The sequence below is a fragment of the Nycticebus coucang genome, chromosome 2 (genome assembly GCF_027406575.1).
Source record: "Nycticebus coucang isolate mNycCou1 chromosome 2, mNycCou1.pri, whole genome shotgun sequence".
In the NCBI taxonomy this organism is placed as follows: domain Eukaryota; kingdom Metazoa; phylum Chordata; class Mammalia; order Primates; family Lorisidae; genus Nycticebus; species Nycticebus coucang.
The window spans coordinates 124,119,175-124,145,186 of record NC_069781.1 but is presented as its reverse complement, the minus strand read 5'-3'; the positions used below and the strand labels follow the sequence as shown (position 1 = coordinate 124,145,186).

The following is a 26,012-nucleotide window of genomic DNA, read 5'->3' as shown; positions in this document are numbered from 1 at the left end:
AAGCTGTCCTCTTCATTTGCAGATGAGGATACAAAGCCCATCTGCCCAGCTGCACACAGGGAGGGACCAAATGCCCAACTCCTGCCAGCCCCTTCACACAACCCTGGCCCTGAAGGCCACCTGTGGCTAGCCAAAACTGTATTTTAGTAACAGCAGTCCCCTCCTGGGTCATGAAAGAAATTAAGATAAAGATAACATGTGTGAAATAATAGCCAGGAGAAGTGGGTACTACTCTGCCCAACTCTGAGGCGAGAAGCCTTTAGGCCACAGACTTGTCCATGTTCCACACAAAGCCCCACACAGTGCAGCAGTCAGGGCAAATCATGTGGCCTGACCACACTTGTCATTCACCACATTGCATGGCCACAGAAATGACCCACAAGTCCCAAAGACATCAAGCCAAGGGGGAGGGTCTTAGCAGCAGCAGGAGTAACAGGGACAGATCTTCGTACACTCTAGCGACATCTCTCCTTCATTTCACAAGACAGAAGAGGCTGGCTGGGCAGTGATGGTCCCAGTGGGGTTCCAACCTCAAGATACAATGGAAGGACTGGTGCAGGAGGCTAAACTTTGTCAAAGCTGGTCCTGCTCCTTTAAAAAACACAGGCTGGAATCTGCAGCCCAGAATGGTCTGAAAAACAGCATGGACTTGGGTTTCAGTAAGTGACCTTTCTGTTGGCGCTAATTGAGGAGGGCCTGCCTCGATGCCAGGCGTGCAAGGACCTGCCAGAGAAAAGGGAGGAGGGAACAGGCAGGGGCCTTGGGCCTGCCACTTCCAGTAAAAGGCGGATGTTTTGGCAGAAGGCAGTTTTGAAGCCTTGTTGCTATTGTAAATCAGAAGCTGATTATCACGGCACTTGTTCTTAAGGTTTGCCCAAGTCATTCGAGCTGAGTCTTGAGTTAGGACATGACTGAGAGTTGAGGTGCTTTCCAGACACAAGGAACAGCCCTCAGCTCTTCTCCATTCTTCACTCAGGAACTGCATACACTGTTACACCCCGCCTCCCACACAGGCCAGGGCTGGCAAGGGCCCTGCGTCCCTGGGCAGACAGTGGACACATGGGTTTATATGGTGAAGAATTAAGGACTTAACAAAAATCTGAGTTTGGTCTCAAAGTTACCAAAGTATTAAGAATAAGCTCTTGGGTCTGGGCAACTTCTCCAACTCCCATTCAGACGGATATTCCCACCCCAGGCTGTGCCACCCTTCCTGTCTGGGCAGCGCCAGAGCTGGGCCTGCCCCCAGCTAGACTGCTACAATTAACTTCATGTCAGTGTTTCCATTATTAAATGCCACCCCTTCCCCCCACTTATAACTCAACTGTTAAATTGCCCTCAAAGCTAAAAACTGGCAGATGAGGTGTTTTTATTTCCTTCAGGATAGAGAGGTTGCCCTTCCAGGTCTCCCAGAATCCTCCCTGGCAGGACTCACACTGGTTAAAGGAAGGGCAGTCCTGCTCAACTATTGATTTCAGCAACTCCAGGACAAGGCTGTGGGCTATGGCCTGGTCAGCAAACTGTTAGCCTCAGTGAATATAGCCTCAGCAGGAATATAAAAACACAGAAAGCTATGGTGTTAATGTCCTGGACCCAACAACACAAATGGTCTTGAGTAGGGGGAAAACACCAGTTTTCAAGGTTCTATTTCACAAGCTGTCAAAAATTCAGGATGTGACCCGACAATCAACATGAGGGAGACAAGAAGTAATCTGCAGTCACACAGCTCACACCAAAATGCAACGCAACATGTTAGCCCAATTCTAAAAATCCTCAGTAACACTTTTTAATATACAAGAATCAAAAGTACAGCAGTTTTACAATGTAGGAAAATTTAATACATACTATATAAACAACATTATTTACATCAGAAATCACTAGGACAGTGGCATTTTTCACAAATATAAATTAATTACCGTTTAGTCAACAGGTTTTAAAAGTCCACAATTTTACAATAAAGAAAAACCATCTATCCCCAAACAAGTGGGGTGCAGATGGACTAAAGCAGCCTGGACCCTTGGCATGGCCCCCCTTGGCCCAGTGTGGCAGCCCTCGAAGGAGCCCGAAGACCATGGGCACTGAGCCTGGCCCACCGCTCCTGCTGACAAGTGGATTTTGGTCTGTAGTATTTCAGTGTCATTGTGTGAACTCATAAATGAATCATGTTTACACTGCGAGGCCTGATGCAACTCTCAGACACAATCAGGCTGGGATGTCCGCAGCACGGTGTGAGAAGTGCTCGGGTTCCTTCAAAGGGAATAAGGAATGACTCAGGGAGAACTGGCTGAGGGCTCTGTGAGGCCCCCATCTGTCCACGCCAGCCCGGCGCTGACAGACTGCAGTGATGAGCCCAGGGATTCACCTCACCTTTCCTAGGGCCAAAGCACCAATCCTTGTCCATGTGCAGGTTTTAGGGGATGCTAACTCTCCCCCTTCCTAAACTCCTGCTATTTCTAAATAATGAAGTCTTTCAAAGCCAGGCTCCATAGAATACCATCCTCACAGATTCCTGGGGCAGCTTCTCCCATTCACAAGTGACAGAATTTCTAGCTGTGCAAATTTGTTTTTGATTTATGCGTACAATATTCATACTGATTTAAAACAAAGAGGAAATGCCTTTTTCCCAATGTCCTCTTCAAAGGTTATTTCACACCTGAAATAGACGTTTAACGGGGATACTGTAATTTTAGAATCAATGTAACACTGATCTGGCTAATATTGCCTTTTGCTACTTCATATGGCACTAAAAGACCTGAATGAACAAAAGGTTCCTTTTTTCTCATGATGAGACATCTTTGGGAATTCACATCTCCTATCAACAACTTGGAAGCAGCCTGGTTGAGTATGGAAATGCGGGGCCTCCAGAGACTCCTATGTCCTTCTCACTCCTGGAGGACACACTCAAATTGCCCGTGGGGGCTCAGCCCTTCCCACTCCAACTCCCATCACTCAAGGGCTTGGCAAGCCAACCTAACGTTCCTCTTTGGCTTGGGCAAGATAAACACAGGGTAGTGTCAATGTTATCAGCAAGAAGTTGCATCTGTGGGTTCCTCATCACAATGTGGCCTAAGTGGAGATATAATTTCCTTCTTTCTCCACTGAGCAGCAGCAGGCCCTCCATGGGAGGACTGTGGCCCCCACACAGTCACTGGGGCTTTGCCCCAGGCATGCATGGAACAAGTCCAGGGTATACAACCCACAGTACCATGAGGAATTAAATACAAAAGCGGTGGGTCCGCTGAGCTGCCAACACAAATTTTAAGGACTGAGACTCTCATCTGACTCAGATCAGGCCAGTCCCCCGATGCTCTATGTACCCAAAAGCACCAGCCCACCAAGGCCCCATCTGCTTCACTTGGGGGATACAGCTCAGCATGTCTCGGTAAAGGCATTATGGTGCTACCCAGGGCACCAGCAAGTGCATGATAATAGTTTTATGAAGTCTAAGTTAGTGCAGGGAATTTAACCCTGCATGTGCCAAATACAAGGGTTTTCGCCAACTCTGAGAGCCTGGACACTCACGAGCACACTGCAGTTCGAGTCAGTTATTATGTCTCCATCCAGAAAAGCTTTTGGATACTCGGACAATACTGGCAAGCTATACTGAAAATGGATAAAACTGAAGGCCCCTGCATCAGTAAATTGAAAGAAACCTACTTAAGTGATGCAACCAACTTGCTTCCTAGTCCGGACTCAATTCAATTTTAATATGGCTCTTACTAGGCACAGCTCAGTCACTGTGTCCTTGAATGTTTCCTATTTCAGAAAAAAATTAACTTAGGTTTATCCTTGATCTTATTCTAAAAGAAATGGAGTTCAATTCTAGTGATTTCCAACTAGCAATAGAAATTTCTTCACCACAGGTAACTTGTTTTCCTCTGCCTACCACATGAATGTCAGGAGATAACGTGGTTCTGTATAACCTACTTCAAGCTGTGCAAAGGGAACTAAAATGCAGGACATGCTGACCTCCCCCAATACTGAAAACTTCCCCCACTTGCTGGCACTACAGCCCACACTGTAACACCTGTTCACTACCTGCACCAGCACCCCTAACTCTGTGCTTGCCAGCAACAAGCTGGTCAGCAGGCCTGCCTCTGCTTCCCCATCCCTGGACCTCGTTTCTTTCTCCCCACAGGAATCAGAAATCCACCAGGGATTCCAGTTCCCTGGCCATACTACATCCCTCATCCCCACCTTATCCCCACCCTGTCCCTCACTCAGCCCACCCCCTAATCAAGTAAGACTCATGCTGGCGTCAATGCTGCCTAACTCACAGTACTCCAAAATCAGCCAGAGGGACCCTACTTTCCCTGGCACGGGGGAAAATGAGGCCCACTCAGGAGACAAAACCTTTGAAATGTACAAAGACAGTGTGGGGAAAAATTAGTGTTGGTAGAGAAGCCACTGTGGAAGTTGTTTCTCTCTTTTCTCCCACCCAAACCTCTACCTGAAGGGATGAGGCTGACTGTATCATTTCTCCCCAAAACACATTTTGGGATAATACTTGTTCCCCTTCAAGCCTTCTGATGCGAGGTCCCACCCACTCGTCCCTACTCCTCATCAGCAGCATCTACCATGTCAGAGTGACCCAAGTCACACATTGTACCACCAGGTCCCGGCAGCCTTGAGGCACAAATTCCTTCCCCTGACCACCACACTGAGGTCCAGGGAACACTGGCCCTGGCAATGAAACATTCATGACTCTGAAGATCCCCTATTTCTTCACTGGAGAAACACAGCCCAGTGAAGCTGGTACACAAAGAGTCACCTTTCCTCCTAATGGCTCATCAAAGTGGGAGGCCGGAACTAGGCTGGAATGGGATGAGGTGCCAAAGTGCAGGAGTGGTGACCCAAACGAAAGCTGGACCCAACGAAAGGCCTCCCACTCCATGAAGTGCTCCTCCAGCCAGTGAGCTGACAGCAGCGGCACGTCCAGAAGCTCTACTCACTGGTCTAGATAACTGGCTACTGCTGGATCAGACCAAAAATATCCATGTGTTTGGTGACTCTTGTTCTCCTCTTTCTGAGCTGTCCTTTATGTTTTCCGAACATTCCAGTTATAATCTGGGTTGTTTTTCTGTTCTAGTGATCTCTCCAAAGGAGACCTATGATCCAGGGGTGACTTGGAATCATGAGGAGATTTCTGAGAAGGGGGTGAACGAGGATCTGAGACTGCCGGGTGTAAGGGGGGCAGGGGCTGCTTATATTCCCCCAATTTGTCTGTGTGGAAAGAGCGGTAATGGTCTGAGGGTCCCTGCCCGTGGTAGCCCATGGGGGGGCGGTGATCAGACATTCTGCGGAAATCCTGCTGGTGGTAATTTTGAGGCCTGAATTCATCAGATCTCCTCCGCTTGGAGTCATGATGGTGCCTGAAACAGACAAGCAAGGATTAGCTGAGAGTCCAGAGGCCAATTCCCACCCACTTCTTCATCCGCTGGCTCTTCCTCGTATTCTCATGTTCAAGGACATTTCCAACAGACTCTAGGATAGATGTTTAGATTGTAAGAATCAAAAAACAAAACTAAAGTAATAAAGGGTCATTTTATACTTATTGGCAAACCGTATCCCATGAAATGTATGCCTACAAATCTGCAGTACACACATACATGCCTGAAGAATCACTGATGTATTTATTCCCTCCAGAAAAAAACTGACAAAACCTGTGACCATTTTTATATTCTTTGACCAAGCCAGGAGAAAAAGAACCACAGAAATTAAGTTATTAGTAACAGCAAAAAAATACCATCAACCTAAATATTCAATAAGAAGTGAAAGGTTAATAAAATTATCTTAAAACATTATTGATAGGTCACAAGTTAACTTGTATTTTCATGCCCAAACGTGTTTGCATTTATGTCAGCTATTAGAATTTTTAAAACACAGGGTAATGTGGGATATTGTAAAAGCTTTCTTGATCATGTCACCAGAATAGCCAGTGACATGGGACAACTTCTGCATAAAACTGGTTATCAATAATGTGTTAAAAATATGAAGAATATCGAAATTTTTAGCTTGGACCATGGTAAACTGCTCTTTATACTATTAAAGAGAATTGGTGTGTGTGTATATAGTCAGTTAGACAGCATGAACAATATTTGACAGCACAACAAAGTGACTATATTCAGTAAGTCAGAGTGTGCTTAAAAAAATAACTAAAAGTGGAATTGCAATATTCCTAACACAAAACAAATGATAAATGCCTGAAGTAATGGATAGCCCAACTACCCTGACTTGATTAATTCACACTGTATGCCTGTACCCTATAAAATATAAACAACCATATGTACCCATAACTAAAAACTGAAAATTAAAAAAAAAAAAAAAAATTAGCCCAACATGGTAGTGTCTGAGGTCCTGGCTACTTAGGAGGCTGCTTGAGTCCATGAATTCACTGCACTCTAGCCTAGCCAACCTAGAAAGACCTTATCTAAAACAAAACAAAACAAAAAATAAAACAAATAAACCAAAAACAGAAAATAAGTGTTGGCAAAGAACACTTAGATGACTTGTGATAAAAATCACAAGTCTTATATTGTTTATAGGATTATAAAATGGTTCAGTCACTGTTTAAATAACTTGGTGGTTCCTAAAAGTTAAAAAATGACCATATAAGGCTGAGCATGATGGCTCATGCCTATAATCCTAACACTCTGGGAGGCCGAGGCTGGCAGATTGCTTGAACTCACAAGTCTGAGACCCTGTCTCTAAAAATAGCCAGGTGTTGTGGCAGACACCTATAATCCCAGCTACTCAGGAGGCTGAGGCAAAAGGATCACCTGAGCCCAAGAGTTGGAGGTTGCTGTGAGCTATGACACCACAGCACTCTACCCAGGGCGACAAATGAAAAACTATCTCAAAACAAAAAAAAAGACCATATAATTTAATAATTTTACTCAGTATATACTCAAAGGGAACTGAAAAAGGTATGTAAACAAGTTATTTGTATACCAATATTCATTGTAGCATTATTCATAATGGCCAAAAGATGGAAACAAATACCCACCAACAGAGGAGAAAATGTTGCATATCAATACAATGGAATATTAGCCATAAAATGGAATAAAATAGTAATGCATGCTACAATATTCATGAATTGTGAAAACATTATGATAGTGAAAAAATCAGACACTCCACTATGTGAAGTGTGCAGAATAGGTAAATCCAATAGAGACAGAATGCAGATTGGTAGTTGCCAGGGGTTGAAGAGAGGGAAGAATAGAGAGTAACAGCTTAATGACTACAGAGCTTTCTTTGGGTAATGAAAGTGTTTTGAATCTACACAGAACTGGTGGCTGTCCAATACTGTAAATATCCTAATGTCAGTGACACGTTCACTTTCAAATGGTTCATTTATGTAATGTGAATTTCACCTTAATAAAAGAGATGAGGATGAACTGGGCAACTTCGAGTTCCAATCAACATAGATTAACAGTAACTAGATTTACCATCCTTCCTAGAACAACCAGAAATGTATTGAACAGTTGTTTTCAAGAATACTTGGTATCAAGCAACTAAGAAAACTGATCCCTGAGAGCTAAAACTAATGAAATGAGCCTTTTTGTTGCCCCTGCTCACTATGGTAAGATTTTCCAGATAAAGAAGGAGGAAACTCAAGAGTCCAGCAAACTTCCTGAGTTTAGAGTCTGAGGGACCCGTGCAGCCAGCATTCACAGCATGTAGTACAAGAAAAAAGAAGTTCTGCACAGAGAAAGAAGTTTTGACGATTTATAGGGAGATCCCTCAAGTATACAGCTGAACTGCTTAGAATGTAGAAGTGAGTAAACTACTCAAGACCAGGGAAAAAGCCACCCAAAAGGCTTTAACAGTAACTAGATTTACTAGTTTACTAGATTTTGTTAAAGCCAACAAAAACCTTTCACATTCAGGGTCACTGGGACTGATCATTGCTCCAGTTCTGCCTAACAAATCTTTTTTTTTTTTTTTTTTTTTTTTTTGTAGAGACAGAGTCTCACTTTATGGCCCTCGGGGTAGAGTGCCGTGGCCTCACACAGCTCACAGCAACCTCCAACTCCTGGGCTTAAGCGATTCTCTTGCCTCAGCCTCCCGAGTAGCTGGGACTACAGGCGCCCGCCACAACGCCCGGCTATTTTTTGGTTGCAGTTTGGCCGGGGCCGGGTTTGAACCCGCCACCCTCGGTATATGGGGCCGGCGCCTTACCGACTGAGCCACAGGCGCCGCCCATCTGCCTAACAAATCTTAACAAGACCTGAAAGAAACAAACTGCTTCCAAATAACCTGTGTCTCATAAAGTATTTATTAAGAATACAAAAATTTTACATCTGGCATCTAATCAAAAATTACTAGGCATGAAAAACATCCGAAAAATAAGACCCATAATGAGAATACATTCATCAACTTAAAATCATCCAAATGATAGAATTAGCAGACAAGGACACGAAAACCATTTTTGTAACTATATGCTTAGAGACACAAATAAAAAAAAAAAAGACCCAAATACAATTTTTAGAACTCTTAGAGATAAAACTGTAATGTATGAAATGAAAAATATACTTGATAGACCTCACAGCACATTAGTCATTAAACAGGAAAATTATCGGTCAACTTGAAGACAGCAATAGAAACTACCCAAAATAAAAGAGACAAAACATAATTTTTAAAAATGAACAGAACCTAAAACAATAAATTAAAAAAATAAATAATTAAAATATTTCCAACCTTAAAGAAAAATAAAATAGAAAGAACAGAATATGAGTGAGCTCTGAGACACCCTTAAGCAAGCTAATATGGGTGTAACTGGAATTTCCAAAGGATGAGAGAGTGGGGGACAGAAAAAAATACTGGAAAAATATTGTAAAAATTTCTAAATTTTATGAAAATGATAAACGCACAGATCCAAGAAGCTCAATAATTCCCAAGCATAAGAAACAGGGGAAAAATATGCCAAGGAACAATATAATCAGTGATAAAGAAAGTAGAGGGCAGAGATATATCATAAAGTACTGAAAGAAACTGTCAATCTAGAAGTTTATACTCAGCAAAAATATCTTACAAAAATGAAGGCAAAATAAAGACTTTTCCAGACATACATGCAGGTGCTGAAAAAATTCATCAGCAGCACAGAATTTGTCACCCATACTAAAAAAAGTCCTTCAAGGCAGAAGAAAAATGACAGCACTAAGAAATACAGATCTACAAAAGAAATGCAGGGCAAGTGACCACAGGATCCAAATTGAGACAATATAGAAAGGTGAGAATGAAGGACAGTCTCCTAAGGAAATGGCTGCTACTCGGCTGCAGCTCCTCTGCTATCACAGCCTCTTGCTTACCAACCAGATCTTTCAAAAAGAAAGCATGACATTAAGATGGATAAATTAAATTTTCCCACTTTGAATTCAAGGTGCAGTATAAACAAAGCAAGTCATTAGTCCAGGGAAAACCAAAGCTGCTCTGAGGTTAAAATATGGCCAAGTCCTAAAATTAGGAAGTAAGATAAAACCTCTTTAGCCTTTCCTCTACTTGCTAACTCTCACAATCTAAAACCATGGCTCATCATATCACTGGTGGTACTGTATAGTTGTAAAGAGGGTACAACATCAAAAGGCTTTAACTCGAATTATTGTTATCTGGGGGACAAGGATCATGGGCCAGTATTCATCGCAGAATCCCTGCCACCTAGAGTGGCTGAAAGCCTAGCACAGAGCATGTTTTGGCTGCTAACTCTAATATTTTATAAATCTACAACTGCACTAGATTTGCCATCGGAAGATAGCAAAACTCTTTTCCTGCATAGGTGAAGTGTGCTCCCTGTGACCAAGAAAACAAAACCTAAAACCTATAACCTGGCATTCAAGACTCAGGACCCATGGCTGACACTCCTTATATTCAGAAAGCATCTGATAGGTAAATACCTTCATGTATCTGTTACTGTCTTTCCTTTATGAACAGTCAGCTTTTTTTTTTTTTTGAGACAGAATCTCACTTTGTTGCCCTTGGTAGTGTGCCGTGGCGTCACAGCTCACGCAACCTCAAACTCTTGGGCTCAAGCGATTTTCTTGCCTCAGCTTCGCAAGTACCTGGGGATTACAGGTGCCTGGCTATTTTTAGAGATGGGGTCACACTCTTGCTCAGGCTGGTCTCAAACCCATGAGCTCAGGCAATGGACCCGCCTCAGCCTCCCAGAGTGCTAGGATTACAGGTGTGAGCCACTGTGCCCAGCCAACAGTCAGCTCTTGCTAGAGGTCACCACCTGGTGTCTCACAGCCTTCTGCACACCTGTCATAGTAATCTCTGTGTCCCCGGTGGTCTCGATCACTGCTGTACTGGTCATAAGGTCTCTTTCTGGACAGGTTGTTGGGTCGGTAGCTTCCAGAACGGTGGGCATCCATGTGTCGACGGTCTCCATAATGGTGGTCCTTGTACCAGTGCTGCTCATACTGATGGTGTCTGTCACTGCCCCACGGTGGATTGTTGTTGCCACCACCATAGTTGAACTTCCTTTCCCTTTGCCAATCTCCTCGATCTGTGAGAAAAAAACAACCTGATGACTCCAAGAAATGGCTGAATGTCACTAAAGTTGAAACTGAAAGGTGACACACATTACAAAATAAACATTCAACTTCCTCTTTCTTCGCCTTGCTGCTGCTAGTTACCATTAAATAGCCCCAACATTCTTTCTCCTAAAATTTTAAGTCAAAGGACAATTCACTGTATCTCACCTCCTCAAAGCGTAAGAACCACTTTTCATCTTCCAGTTTCTAAAATGGTATTTCACTCAAAGAACCAAAACCAAACAGTAATCTAGAAAATGGGATGAGAGTAAGGAGAAATGCAAAGAAGCTGCTTCATGGGCACAGGATTTCCATTTGCAGTGATAGAGAAGTTTTGAAACTACACAAAAGCAATGGCTACACAACGTGTGACTGTACTAAATGTCACTGAACCTTTTACTTACAGATGGTTAATGTACGTTATGCGGATTTTACCTTGATAAATCTAAACGCACAGGTGCATATGAAGTTTATTGTTGCTGCTAATTTTTCTCTACTTTCAAAAATATCTAAAACGTAAGCTCATTCTTTTTATTACCTGACAATACTATTGAGTACAAATGCCCTATTATTCATTTAACCGATTTCCTATTTAAAGATACACAAGTTGTTTCCACCCGTTCGGTATTATAAGGCTAGAAGAGCATCCTCATATAGGTATATAAATGTTTTCCTTTCTGTAGAAAAGACACCCCCAAAAGGATTAATAGTCAACAGGCCTATGTATGTAGCTACTTCAAATTATTTTCCGAAAAGATTGCAGCAATTCACATTCTTAGCAATTAATGTGCATTTCTACTTTTCAATTTTTGCTGATCTGCATGGGCAAAAATATTGGTTAATTTACTGTTGCTTTAATTTATATTTCCCTATTAGTAAGGCCAGTCACAGTAGACATTTGAATTTTTTCTTCTATATGCAATTCCTTATGCTTTACTTTTGCCTAGTTTTCTTTTTTTTTTTTGTTTTTTTTTTTTTGCCTAGTTTTCTAATACACCATTTGAGCTCTACAGAGTTTTTTACTTTTTCCCTTGTCAAATTTCCAAAATTTTATTTTATTTGTTATTTAATAATACAAACATTTATTTCTTTGCATTTGTATTATTTTATTTGTATTTAAGATAGGGTCTTTCTCCAATGCCTGTGTTGGAGGGTAATGTAATGTAATAATAGCTCACTGCAGCTTCAAACTCCTGGGCTCAAGCAATCCTTCCATGTAGCTGGGACTTCAGGCATGTGCTACTATGCCCAGCTAATTTGTATTATTTTTTTATAGAGAAAGGGTACTAGAACTCCTAGCCTCAAGCAATCCCCCAGCCTCGGCCTCCCAAGTGCTGAGATTATAGGCATGAGCCACTACACCTGACTAACTTCCCAAAATTTTAATTGATCTGCATTCCTTTTTTTGAGCTTTTAAGATTATAATTTAAAACATTTTTAAACTGACAAAAACTGTGTAACACAATGTTTCAAAAATGTTTGGAATGGCTAAAATGAGCCCTGTGGACGCTGGTAATTATTTTTCTACTCTCTACTTACACGAGCTCAAATTTTTTAGATTTCACACATAGTATTTGTCTTTTTTTTTTTTTTTTATTGTGTAGGATTGACAGAGGGTACAGACAATTAGGTTATGCTGATTGCATTTGTTAGATAAAGTCCGACTTATGATTGAGTCCTGTCCCCAAGAGTTGGGCCATACACGGTAGACCCCCACATGTCCCTCCCTCCTCCCCTCTCCCTGACCCCTCATTCCCTAGCCTACCCCTTGCATTATCTCATCTACTGCCTTCATATTAGAATACACATGAGTATACTGGATTCCTGTGATGCTTTACTCAGAATTGTTCCAACTCAATACAGATTAAGATGTAAACTTTCCATCTTTGTTAATGGCTGAATAGTATTCCGTGGTATACATATACCACATATACCATAGCTTGTTAATCCATTCCTGGGTTGGTGGGCATTTAGGTTATTTCCACATTTTGGTGATTGTAATTGAGCTACAAACAGTCTAGTGCAAATGTACTTAGGATAAATGATTTTTTTTCTTCTGGGTAGATAAAGGATTACAGGATCAAATGGGAGGTCTAACATGAGTTCTTTCAGGATTCTCCATACTTCCTTTCAAAAGGGTTGTATTAGTCTGCAGTCCCACCAGTAATGTGAAAGTGTTCCCTTCTCTCCACATTCATGCCAGCATCTGCCGCTTTGAGACTTTATGATATGGGCCATTCTCACTGAGGTTAGGTGATACTTCAGATAGGTGATATCACCTACTAGGTATCTACCCAGAAGAAAAAAATTCATTTTATCTATCATAAGTACATTTTGATTTGCATTTCTCTGATGATTAGGAACAATGAGCATTTTTTCATATGTTTGTTAGCCATTTGTCTTTCTTTGTCAGAGAAGATTCTATTTATGTCTCTTGCCCAGTGATATATGGGATTGTTGGGTCTTTCGTTGTTAATTTGAGTTCTCTATAGATCATAGTTACCAAACTTTTGTTCAATTCATATTATGTAAATATCTTTTCCCATTCTGATGGTTGCCTGTTTGCTTTGGTTGTTTTTCCTTAGTTGTACAGAAGCTTTTCAGTTTCATTAAGTCCCATTTGTTTAGTTTTATTGTTGTTGCAATTGCCATGGAAGTCTTCTTCATTAAAATCTTTCCCCAGGCTGGTATTTTGAAGTGTTTTCCTCACACTTTTTTTTCTTTTTTTGAGACAAAGTCTGATTTAGTTACCCTTGGTAGAGTGGTGTGGTGCAGCTCACAGCAACCTCAAACTCTTGGGTTTTAAGGATTCTCTTGCCTCAGCCTCCTGAGTAGCTGGAACCACAGGCACTCACCACAACACCTGGCTATTTTTTAGAGACAGGGGTCTTGCTTTTGCTGAGGCTGGTCTCAAACTCCTGAGCTCCGTCAATCCACCCACCTCAGCCTTCCAAGTGCTGGGATCACAGGAGTGAGCCTTTCTCCACACTTTCTTCAATGATTTTTATTGTTTCATGCCTTAGATTTAAATCTTTTATTAATCTTGAATCAAGTTTTGTAGTAAGTGGTGAGAGGTACGGGTCCAGTTTCAGTGTTTTACATGTGGTTATCTAGTTCTCCCAACACTATCTATTGAATGAGGGGTTCTTTCCCCAAGTGTATGGTCTTGTTCGGTTTATTAAAGATCATGTGGATGTAAGACATTAGTTTCATCTCATGGTTTTCTATTTGGTTCCAAATGTCGATGTCTCTATGTTTGTGCCAGTACCATGCTATTTTGATCACTATGGCTTTATAGTATAGCCTTAAGTCTGGCAGGGTGATACCTCCAGCTTTGTTTTTATTGACTACAAATTGACTCAGCTATGCCATTTTTTTCCTGGTTCCATACAAAATGAAGAATTATTGGCTTGGCACCCATAGCACAGTGGTTATGGCATGGGCCACATGCACCCAGGGTGGCAGGTTCAAACCCAGACTGGGCCAGCCTAACAACAATGACAACTGCAACAAAACAGGCATGTGGCAGGCGCCAGCTACTTGGGAGGCTGAGGCAAGAGAATTGCTTAAACCCAAGAGTTTAAGGTTGCTGTGAGCTATGATGTCACAGCACTCTACCGAGGGTAACATAGTGAGACTCTATCTCAAAAAGGAAAAAAAAATTGAAGAATTATTTTTTACAAATCTTGGAAGTATGATGACAATATTTTAATGAGGATTGTACTGAATCTGTAGATTGCTTTGGGAAGTATAGACATTTTGACAATGTGGATTCTTCCCAGCCATGACCATGGTATGCTCTTCCATTTGTTAATATCTTTTGCTAATTCTTTTCTGAGGGTTTTGTAATTTTCATTATAGAGTTCCTTTACCGCTTTTGTTATGTATATTCCTAGGTATTTCTTTTTTCTTGGAGCCACTTGTGAAGAGAACTATGTCCTTGATTAGCTTCTCATCTTGGCTATTACTGGCATATACAAAGGCTATATTTGATTTGTGTATACCATTTTATATCATGAGACATTGCTGTATTTTTTTGATAACTTCCAGGAGTCTTGTGGTTGAGTCTACATGGTTCTCTAAGTATAAGATCAGCAAAGAGGGAAAGTTTGACCTCTTCTGCCTCCATTTGGATGCTCTTGATTTCCTTCTCTTGCCTGACTGTACTGGCTAGAACTTCTAGCATTATGTTGAATAGCAGTGGTGACAGAGGACAATCTTGTCTGGTTCTAGCTCAAAATAGAAAGCTTTCAGTTTTACGCCATTCAGTATAATATTAGCTGTGGATTTGTTATAGATGGCTTTAATCAGTTTCAGAAATGTGCCACCTATACCTATATTCTTCAGTGTTCTAATTAGAAAAGGATGCTGAATTTTATTGAACACTTTTTCTGCATCTATGGAGAGGATCATATGGTCTGTTTTGCTTCTGTTGCTATGGTGGATTATGTTTATGGACTCACGTATGTTAAACCAGCCTTCCATCCCTGGGATGAAACTTACTTGATAGTGATAAAAGATTTTTTAATGCATAGCTGTCATCTATTGGCAAGGATTTTATTGAGAATTTTGGCATCTATATTCATTAGTGAAACTGGTCTGAAGTTCTCCTTTTTAGTTGGGTCTTTTCCTGGTTTGGTATCAAGGTGATGTTTACCTCTTAGAACATGTTGGGGAAGACTCCTGTCAATTTTTTGGAATAATTTCTTCAATATGGGTACAAGCTCTTCTTTAAAGGTTTGATAGATTTCTGGTGTGAAGCCATCTGGACCAGGGCATTTTTTTGTTGAGAGACTTTTTGTTGTTTCTTCAATCTCTGATTTTGAAATTGGTCTGTTCAAGAGATATATTTCTTCTTGGGTAAGTCTAGGGAGAGGGTATATTCCAGGTATTGATCCATTTCCTCCACATTGTCAAACTTCTGGGTATAGAATTTCTTTTAGTACTAAGAGATGATCTCTTGTGTCTCTGTGGCATCTGTTGTTAGTTCCCCTTTATCATTTCTGATTGAGGTTATTAGAAATTTTATTTTTCTGTTTATAGTGAATTTGGCCAAAGTTTTATCAATTTATTTTTTTGAAAAACTTTGTTGCAATAATTTTCTGAACATTTGTTTTCAATTTTATTAATCTCTGATTTAATTTGGTTATTTTTTTTCTTCTGCTGGGTTTGGGATTAGATTTTTCTTCTTTTACCAAATCCACAAGATAATTCATGAGTTTGTTGATGTCCCGCTTTCTGTTTTTCAAATATAGGCATCTAATGCAATAAATTTCCCTCTTAAGACTGCTTTTGTGGTATCCCGCAGCTTTTGATGACTTTTGTTGTCATCGCTATATTGTTTGAGGAATTTAACAATTTCTTATCTCTTCCTGAACCCAACTATCATTCAACATAAGGTTGTTTAATTTCCATACCTTTGTATGGGGATGAAAATTTTTGTTGGAATTGAGTTCTGCCCTTATTGCCTTGTGGTATGAGAAGATACAAAGTATAATTTCTATTCTTTTAATTCTGCTAAGGCTTGATTTATATCCTAGAATATAATCTATTTGAGAATATGCACCTTGGGCCGATGAGAAAAGTGTATATTCTTTAGCTTTGGGATGGTTACCTATTAATTCCATTTGTTCTAGGGTCACATTTAAGTCCTTTGTATCTTTGTTTAGTTTCTATTTAGAGCAGCAGTTTTTAACCTGTGGGCTGTGACCCACAATAACTGTATTAAAGGGCCACAGCATAAGAAGGTTGACAACCACTGGTTTAAAGGATCTGTCCACTTCTATCAGAAAGGTAGTAAAGTCCCTGGGTATTATGGTGTTATGGGATATCATACTGCTCATGAAGGTCTGTTTCATAAATCTGGGAGCATTTAAGTTGGGTGCATAAATATTTAAAATTGAAATGTCTTCTGGTTGTAAAGGGGTAGTAAAGTCCCTGGGCATTATGGTGTTATGGGATATCATACTGCCCATGAAGGTCTGTTTCATAAATCTGGCAGCATTTAAGTTGGGTGCATAAATATTTAAAATTGAAATGTCTTCTGGTTGTATTGTTCCTTTTACCAGCATAAAGTGTCTATCTTTGTCTTTTTTAACTTTAGTTGCTTTAAATCTGCTTGTATCTGAAAATAAGATTGCAACCCCTTTCTTCTGATTTCCATTTACTTAAAATAGTTTTTCATCCCTTAACCCTGAGTCTTGATTTGTCCTTCAAGGCTAGGTGTGTTTCCTGTAGAAAACATATGGATGGCTCATGCTTTTTTATTGAATCAGCCAGCCTGTGTCTCTTCAGTGGTGAATTCAATACACTGACATTTATTAAGAGAACTGATGTGTGGCAGAGTTCTATTCATCTTATTTTGTAAAAGTCTGTTGTGTAGTTTTATCCTTCATGCCATTGTGGAAGCTAAGTTTTGACCTTTAGCTTCTGGGTATTTACTTAGCTAGTGGTCCATTGTGATGGTCGGTGTTGTGAACAGGTCTAAGTATTTCATGTAGGGCCGGTCTTGCTGTGGCAAATTTCCTCAGTGTTTCTATATCTGCAAAAGATTTGATTTCTCCATCAATTCTGAACCTTAATTTAGCAGGATACAGAATTCTGGACTGAAAATGGTTTTGTTTCAGAATGTTGAAGGTGGATAATCATCCTAATTCTGGCTTGGAAGGTTTCAGTCGAAAAGTTTGCTGTCATCCTAATGACTCTGCCTCTGTAGGTCATTTGGCACTTACTCCCGGCTGCTTGCAGAATTTTTTTCTTTCATCTTCACTTTGGACAGGTTCATTACAATGTGTCTTAAAGCAGCTCTGTTTGAACTGAGATGACCTGGGGTTTGATATCCATCTTAAAGCAGTGTGTTGGATCTTTAATAAAACTTGGGAAGCTTCATGGAAGGTTCCATTTATGATAGTCTCCAGTAGGGATTCTATTTCTTTGGGACAATCTTCTTCCCCTTCAGAGAGCCCTATTATTCATATGTTTGAATGTTTGACAGAGTCTCGTAGTTCTCTAAGCAACTGTTCTGCTTTCTCTTTCTTCTATTCTGGCTCTTTGATTACCTGGGTTAACTTGAAAACTTTATCCTCTAGCTCTGAGGTCCTTTCTTCTCCATGGTCCAACCTATTTTTTTATATTTTCCACTGCATCTTTGCATTCCTTGATTATCTCCTTCATTTTCTTAAGCTCCGCCATATCCTTTCTATATTCTATACATCTCTCATCCAACTTTTGCCTGTCTTTCCATTTTCCTATCCATTGCTTTTATTGTCTTTATCATCCTTATTTTAAATTCCCTGTCAAATCCATCAATTCTTTATAGGTGGAGTACTCTGCAGTAGCTGCTTCATGGCCCCTTGGAGAAGTTGCTGCTTTGGTTTTTTTGTGTTGTTCAAATTTTTCTGTTCCTCCTCACATGTTCTTTCTTCTTGTTCCCCTCCTTGTACTCCTTTTTCCTTCTTGCTTTATCCTTTGTTTCAAATCACTTTGTCTCAGAGCATGATGAAAAATACACGAGGCCTTGCTCTTAATGAAAGTACAAATAGAAGTTAAGAAGAACCAAATTAGCAAAAAACAAAATGCAACAACAACAAAAAAGCTCAAATAGCCAAAAACTGCAGCAATCTCAGCAACAAAGAACAGAAAAGAAAAATAAAAAAGTAAAAAAAAAAACTAGAAAGAGATAGAAAGATGGATGGATGGATAGCAGAAAGGACCAACTTTAATAAGAACATATATGTTGCGGGTGGCACTGTGTTTCTTTTAGGAGACAGAGAACACAGTTGGCAACCTCTGTGTTTCTTATTCCTAATTTAGTTGCCTAATTTAGTCGTGATTGCCTGACTGTTTCCTCAGCATTCAGACCTTGCCAGGTTGGGATTTTAAAACTCTCCAGAATCTTTCAGAGACAGGCCTCACAGTGCCCCCTGACACCAGTTCCCATGGTGTGTGGGAGTCCCTCAGCCTGTTCCAAGAGTGGAGTTGTGATCCTGGCAGGTGGAATTAAGACAGCTGTGTTTTAGGCCCTGCTAAGACCTAAAGACCTTCCCACAGTGGCAGCCCCCTGGCAGCAAAGTCCTTCCCAGTAACGCTGTCTATCTCACCAGCCATCCAACAACCAATGGCAAAACCACTCCAACTGGTATTGAAATCTGATTGCTGCATAATGTTCGAGTATGCACACTCTTCCACACTTTCCACTCAACGTGCAGCTTCCCCTCAAAACCAAATCTTTGGAAAGGCTTCCTCCTATCCCAGACCTCTGTGGGGATGCTGGCTGATCCCTCCATGTTGCAATTACTTGCCTGAGATTTCCACTGCTCTGGATCATACACTGTATCCACCTTGCCCCCCCTCGCTAAGCTCCCTGAGCTGTGACTCCAAGTCAGGTCCCCTCACTGGGTATGGCTAGGTTCTCTCTTTTTCCCGAGTTGTACTAGGGTAAATCAGATGAATAATCCTTCTGGTCTGCTATCTTGCTCTGCCCCCAGTATTTGTCTTTCTGTGCCTGGCTTATTTCATTTAACATAAACTTTTCCATTTTGTATATACATCACTTTTTTTTTTTTATCCACTCATCTAGTCTTGAACTCCTGCCCTCAAGTGATCCTGCGACCTCAGCCTCCCAATGTGCTAGATTATTGGCCTGAGTCACCAAGCCTGGCCATATCCATTTATCTGTTGATGGGCGCTGAGGCTGTTGTCTCTTGGCTACTGTGAACAATGCTGCAATGACCATAAGAATGCACATCTTTGACATACTGATTCCCCTTTCTTTGGATATATACCTAGTAGTGTAATTACAAGATCATATGGTAGTTCTGTTTTTACATTTTTGAGGGATCTTCAGACTGTTTCCCATAATGGCGGTAAGAATTTCCATTCCCACAAATAATGTGTATAGGGAAAATAGGGTTCCCTATTTTCCACATTCTTATCAATACATACCTTTTCTCTTTTTGATAAAATATTCTAGAGTGAGGTGGTATCTCATTGTAGTTTTAATTTGTATTTCCCTGATGATTAGCAATATTGAGCATTTTTTTAATGAGCTTGTAGACCATCTGTGCATCTTCTTTTTAGAAATGTCTATTCAGGTCCTTTGCCCACTTATGAATTGAGTTTTCTTGCTATTGAACTGAGTTTCATATATATTTTAGATATTAACCACTATCAGATAGATGGTTTACAAATATTTTCTCCCATTATATAGTTTGTCTCTTCAATCTCATGGTTATCCTTTGCTCATTTTTCTATTTGGTTTTCTTTTTCTTATCAATTTACAATGACTCTTTCAATATTAGCTATTTTAACTACTTAACTGTCATTTAGAACGTAAACCTTACCCTCAACCTATCATTTGCTTTTTGTTTATGGTAGCTATGTCCCTCTGATTTTGAAGTTAAAATAAAAGAGTAGTCATGATCTTTATTTCATGCTTTACCTCATTAAGAGGACAACAAAGTGTTAGAGGAGAATAAAGTATAAAGGACCCATTGTTATCTTTGGAAAATGAAATGATTATGTGTTTTTGGCACCTCTTTTTAAAATCCCACTGAATGACCTACCTGCATTACTGAAGTGTCTCTTATTGGGGTGACTGTAGTTATCTCTTGGGTGTCCATGCATCTGTGGGCCATGGGAGGCAGGCAAATGAGGCTTCTGAGGGTGAAGGTTGTGTGAGGTATGGGACTGAGACATCAGAGAATCCCGGCTTGAGCCTGAGGCCTCTGGTCGAAATAGTTTCTTACCACCAATCATGTCTTCTTTCTTCTTTTGCTCCTGCAGAGTATAAGGAAATCAAAGAAGCTCAAGATCCCAGCCTTAATTCCCAAAGGTTGAATCAAGACCACCACCTCTAAATAGTTCTCTTGCCCTTGACTTTTCAACTGCCATTTACTGCCTTCTTACCAAAAATACTCATAAATTATTCCACTGAGCTTCCACAACATCAACAGCTTAATAGCAACCCCCTGCTGAGCTTGACCTCTACTACTAAGCACCTGTGAGAACACAGGCACAGACCACCAGATGGTGCCATAAAGGTACAGAACAGGTGTCCCGACCATCAGTAAGTACCCTGAGGATCATCCTGGATCATGCAACACCAACATTACCAACTTTCCAACTGTCCAATGGTAACTAGTTCCTACACCAAAACAATCAAGCTGAACATCTTATCATTTGAGTAATATTACTCCTTTACCACAAAGATAAAATGTTTGATAAAAGTGGTGAACTAAAATCTAATAGCCAAGGGAATTATTGTCAGTAACTTGGCCTGTATCTAAGCTTTTTCGTGTGTTTATATGGACTTTTTAACAAAAATAGTAATATGTTGTAAGAATCTTCTCATGTAAATACTTATTTTTACAATATTATATTTTAACATTGAATAGTACCCCCTGATAGGGACGTATCGTGGTCTACTTAACCTATTTCTTATTAATGGGACTTCCATATTCTTTCACTTATAAGCACTATCTTGCTATTGAACTGAGTTTAACTGTTTAAATCCTTAATTATCTCTTTTAACTACATTCTTAGAAGCAGAAATGTATGTTTTAGTCTTTAGATAAACCTTGCTGAACTGTCCTCTTCAGAAAGCCTGTTACAACATATACTTACAATAAATCTACTAGTAGCGCATCACTGTGTTTTCAAATTGTATTAACTTTTAATTACTTAAATTAATGAAGGTTTTTACTATCATATGCCCAACTAATTTCTACGCCCTTGTAAGGGTATTTCCCAACTACAGTAGAACCTTTTCAAGTTGACTACCCAAGAGACTGTAGAAACTGGTCAACATATGCAGGTGGTCAACATAGGAACTAGGCCTGCTGTATTGATACATGCATGTGGTGCATGGCGGGTCTCTAAAAATTAGGTCAACTTCAAGTGATTGATCAATAAGGAGGTGGTCAGCTATGAAGGTTCTACTGTATTTTATTCCTTCCTATAGCCAGCCATTCCTGGCTATTCTTTCAGACTTTATATACTGATTAAAATTTGCATTAATATGCAGCAGGATTACTACAATTTTCCTGTATATTACTGATATAACATATTCTTACATGTAAAGAATTATAAACTACTTGAAGGTACTACATCACAGGCTAACACAGCACTGGGCAGAGGGTTAACACTGTGGTCCCCAACCTCCAGGCCACATACTAGTACCAGTCCGTGGCCTATTAGGAACCAGGCTGCATAGCAGGAGGCAACCAGCAGGTGGGTGAGCATAGCTTCCTGTATTTACAGCTGCTCCCCATTGCTTACATCATTGCCTGAGCTCCACCTCCTGACAGATCAGCAGTGGCATTAGATTCTCATGGGAGCTCGAACCCTACTAATAAACTGTACATGGGAGGGATGTAAGTTGCATTTTCCTTATGACAATTTAGCAGGCATCCTCAAACTTTTTAAACAGGGGGCCAATTCACTGTCCCTCCGACCATTGGAGGGCCGGATGATAGTTTAAAAAAAAAAAAAAAAAAAACTATGAACAAATTCTATGCACACTGCACATATCTTATTTTGAAGTAAAAAATAAAACAGGAACAAATACAATTCACACCACTTCATGTGGCCCACGGGCCACAGTTTGAGGACACCTGATCTAATGCCTGAAGATCTAAGACAATGATGCTGGCACTGGGGACAGCTGCAGATACAGGAATAGGACCATCTAGTTGCAGGAAAACAAGCTCAGGGCTCCCGCTGATTCTCTGTTATGGTGAGTCACATAATTATTTCATTATATATTACAATGTAAAAATAACAAAGTGCACAAGAATTGTAATGTGCTTGAACCATCCTGAAACCACCCCCCCCCCTCACCCCTAGAAAAACTGTCTTCCATGAAACTAGTCCTTGGTGCCAGAAAGGTTGGGAACCACTGGTGTAAGAAAATACTCACGCAACAAACATTTCTGACTGCCCATCCTGTCCCCAGCACCATTCCAGGCACTAAGGACACAGCAGTGCATGAGAAACACAAAATCTCTCTTTCACATTAATGCAGGAGGTATTAAATGTTCACTAGCCTGTGATGTAGTACCTTCAAGTAGTTTATAATTTTTTACATGTAAGAATATGTTATATCAGTAATATACAGGAAAATTGTAGTAATCCTGCTGCATATTAATGCAAATTTTAATCAGTATATAAAGTCTGAAAGAATAGCCAGGAATGGCTGGCTATAGGAGGGAATAAAATACAGTAGAACCTTCATAGCTGACCACCTCCCTAAATGTCCGATGGTTGAGTCAGATCTACAAATGGGCAAGTCTACACATCACCTCTACAGCATTCTCCAAGTCACTTCTGCCCCCAACCCCCACCTCCAAAAAAAGAAAGGCCACTTCTAAGCACCTTCTTATGTTTGCTCTTTTAAATGAGCAGTGCCAACTATATACAGAAGCTGGAAGGACACCAAGTAACTAGTCTAGAAAGACCAGAAATAGTAAGTTGGGTCCACAATCCTGTTACCTATTGGGAGCCACATCTAAAAAGGAAGGTATGTACATATGGAAGAAAAAAAGATCTGGTGAATAATTGACTCTAGGAAATAACAATAATGGGTAACAACTCTTTGTCAGAATTTTGACAGCCTTGTCTTACTATTTGGCTGGTAGTGGAGAGATTGGTGAGAAACTGTATAGTTAATACAGTGAAGAGCCCACTGTACCAGACAGGATGGACTGCAGCCTGAAGTCCACATACTTTGTAACCTATAGAGGCTTTCTTCACCTATTGGACCTGTGCCTCCATCTATAATCTAATAGCAAAGAACCACTGACCTTTCTGGCACCAAAAACAACCTACAATACGACGACCACCTCCCCAGGGAAAAATAGTAAGAAATTTCTCTGTGGAATTTTTTTTTAATTTGTTTTTATTTGTTGGTATAAACTAGGATTAATTTTGTATTTTACCTCCTCTTCTTGAGATCTTTTCTTATGAGCCATCTTGTATAACTTATGTAGTTTTCGAGCATCAAATTCTGTAAACTTGGAAACAAAAATCCACAGGTTCCTTAAAAAAAAAAAATTAACAGTTCTGATAAATTATAGAATTAAAAAATAACCATTTATGCTCTTTATGGACGGCAGGCTATTGAATTGTGCTGTGAAATGCTCTCCAAGTATAAAAATTAAGTTACACAAGTATTCTTTCTGGTCTTTGCATCATTAATACAGTATGTCCTCCCTTAAAATCGTTGATAGCTTCTTAGAAACTGCAACTTTAAGCAAGACAATGTATAACAAAAGCCATTCTTCTTCTCATCATTATAACAAACTGTAGAAGGAAACATTGAGAATTTACTGCACATCTTTATATGCTTCTGTCAAAAGAGTTTGACCAAATTTCCATAAAGCAGTAATTAGGACTCCAGCTCCAGTCCTGAAAAGTTTTCTTCCACATTCCCCACTTTTTGAACTCTGCCACCCAGTCCCTCATCTCCACCACCTCTCCCAGGTGGAGACCTACATTTGGCTGGTGATCTCTGTACTCTGCCCCTCTTTCTTCTCAGTTGTCATCACCAAGGCCTGTTATTTCTTCCTTACAAACTCTCAGTGACTCCTTCCCTCCAATTCCATTACACTCACCCTAGCATGGCATTACTATACAAATGGGGAACGATATGATAAAACAGGCATTAAGAAGAAGAGGCATAGTCACTGTAAGTCAGAAAAAGAGTATCATGTTTTCTTAAACTTTCCACTGGGCAGCTTCACATGCCATGCTATCCCACTGACAGAACACCTATACAAGTCCCTAACTAGAAAACCTACTACATCCAGTGGAAAACCACTCACCTTCCTTTCTAAGCTTCAACAAAGCTTTAAAAGTGGGACAAAGAGGGAACTGGGAGGTACTTAGGGACTTGGATTTACTACTTCACAATGGACAGTTCTCAGGAATCTTATCTTGTGCTATATTTTACTTCTCCAATGTCAAGGACCTTCGTATGAACTTCTGGTAGCCAAAATCACAGTGCCTACACATTTAAACACAAGTATAGCTTCACAGATCTATGCACTAAGATGACTTTTTGCTATCTTATAAATCAGAATTAAATCAGGTAAAAAGAAAGCCAGATGTGCTGAAGCTGGTAAATGCTAAGTGGGAAAAAAAAAGTTTCAAAAATTAGATCTTTTATTTATGGGTGCAAAGCATGCTATGGATAGTATCAGGACAGTTTTCTTAAATCTGTATTTTACTCAACCAACCCACTGAGATTACACACATTATACAAAGATAAATACTACCTGTGAAGTATACAGATTCAAGGTAACTGGTTTATGAAAGGAGACTTAATGTTACAACTATCTTTTAGAATTTCCAGACTTTTTTTAAAATATCACAAGTGAATATATAAATGAACATATATAAACCATGATGCTTTACAAACTGAATGTCCAGATTAATGAAATCAATTCAAATTATGTTATAAAAGAAGGGAATGAAAATAAAGAACTCACAGTTCTTGTGGTTTTAACCTTTGTTTTACTACATGTACTGGTATATCTTATTATATCTAATTAGTTTAATTAGATATAATAACATCTGAATATCAGCCTCAAGTTGTAAAGTAATTAAGACCAGATGATTTCTCTCCTTTACAGCCCCTCTGCCCACCTCATTTTTGACATATAGTCTTATTCTGCTAGAATGTAGTGGTGTGATCGTAGCTCACTGCAACCTCAAACTCCTTGGCTCAACCAATCCTCCTGCCTCAGCCTCCCAAGTAGCTGGGACTATAGATATGGGTCACATTGCCCGGCTAATTTTTTTCTATTTTTGGGAGAGACAGGGCCCCACCCTTGCTCAGGCTGGTCCTAAACGCCTAACCTCAAATTGATCTGCCTGTCTTGGCCTCCCAGAGTGCTATGATTGCAGGCGTGAGTCACTATGTCTGGCCTCTCTTAAAGAGAATTTATTTCTGAGAATAGGCCAGCAAATCCAGTATCACTGTCTTTCCCTTTTAAAATACACTAATGACATTATCCTAAACCTTTCAAAAGGCTGGTCTCAGTGGAAAAGCCTATTTCATAAAAAGGAAGTTGAAGCCTGCATATACGCTGCCAATGGATGGTGTTTACTGGAGAAAAGATTTTCTTTAGGTGGCTATGCTACCTTTGTTAATAAAAATTAAACAAAAACAGAATCCATCCACACACTCTATCAAATCAAACTGAGCAGATTCAAGGCCGAAGTGCTTACCTCCGCCACAGTTTGATGTGCTCCTGGTCTGAGTAGGCTTTAAGGCACTCGGCTATCCGGTCTCCAATTTTCAGCAGGCAGTTTCGGGTGTGTTCCAGTTGTTCTTGCACATTTAGTCCCTTGTCAGGTTTGTCTAGCTGTTTCAGTGCCTTTTTCACGGGCCTCATCCTCTCCTTACACTGCAACAGGCCAACAGAGTAGAGACATAAACCACATGCAGGGAAGAAGTCTTCTCATTTGTTCAGTGTGGCCTAA

The 26,012-nt window shown here is 40.2% G+C and overlaps 1 protein-coding gene across 9 annotated transcripts in view; it reads right to left on the bottom strand.

Moving 5' to 3' along the window:
- Positions 1-1,761: 1,761 nt before the first annotated feature.
- CHD2 (chromodomain helicase DNA binding protein 2) overlaps positions 1,762-26,012 on the bottom strand; it is a 152,120-nt gene continuing 127,869 nt past the window's right edge. For all 9 annotated transcript variants that reach the window (XM_053581756.1, XM_053581755.1, XM_053581757.1 and 6 more), the window contains 5 exons: positions 25,758-25,936; positions 23,465-23,564; positions 20,093-20,306; positions 10,255-10,501; positions 1,762-5,369 (listed from right to left, as the gene is read on the bottom strand). In XM_053581756.1, the coding sequence (XP_053437731.1) occupies positions 5,036-5,369; positions 10,255-10,501; positions 20,093-20,306; positions 23,465-23,564; positions 25,758-25,936 (1,074 nt within the window). In that variant the 3' untranslated portion in view covers positions 1,762-5,035. The remainder of the gene's footprint in view (positions 5,370-10,254; positions 10,502-20,092; positions 20,307-23,464; positions 23,565-25,757; positions 25,937-26,012) is intronic.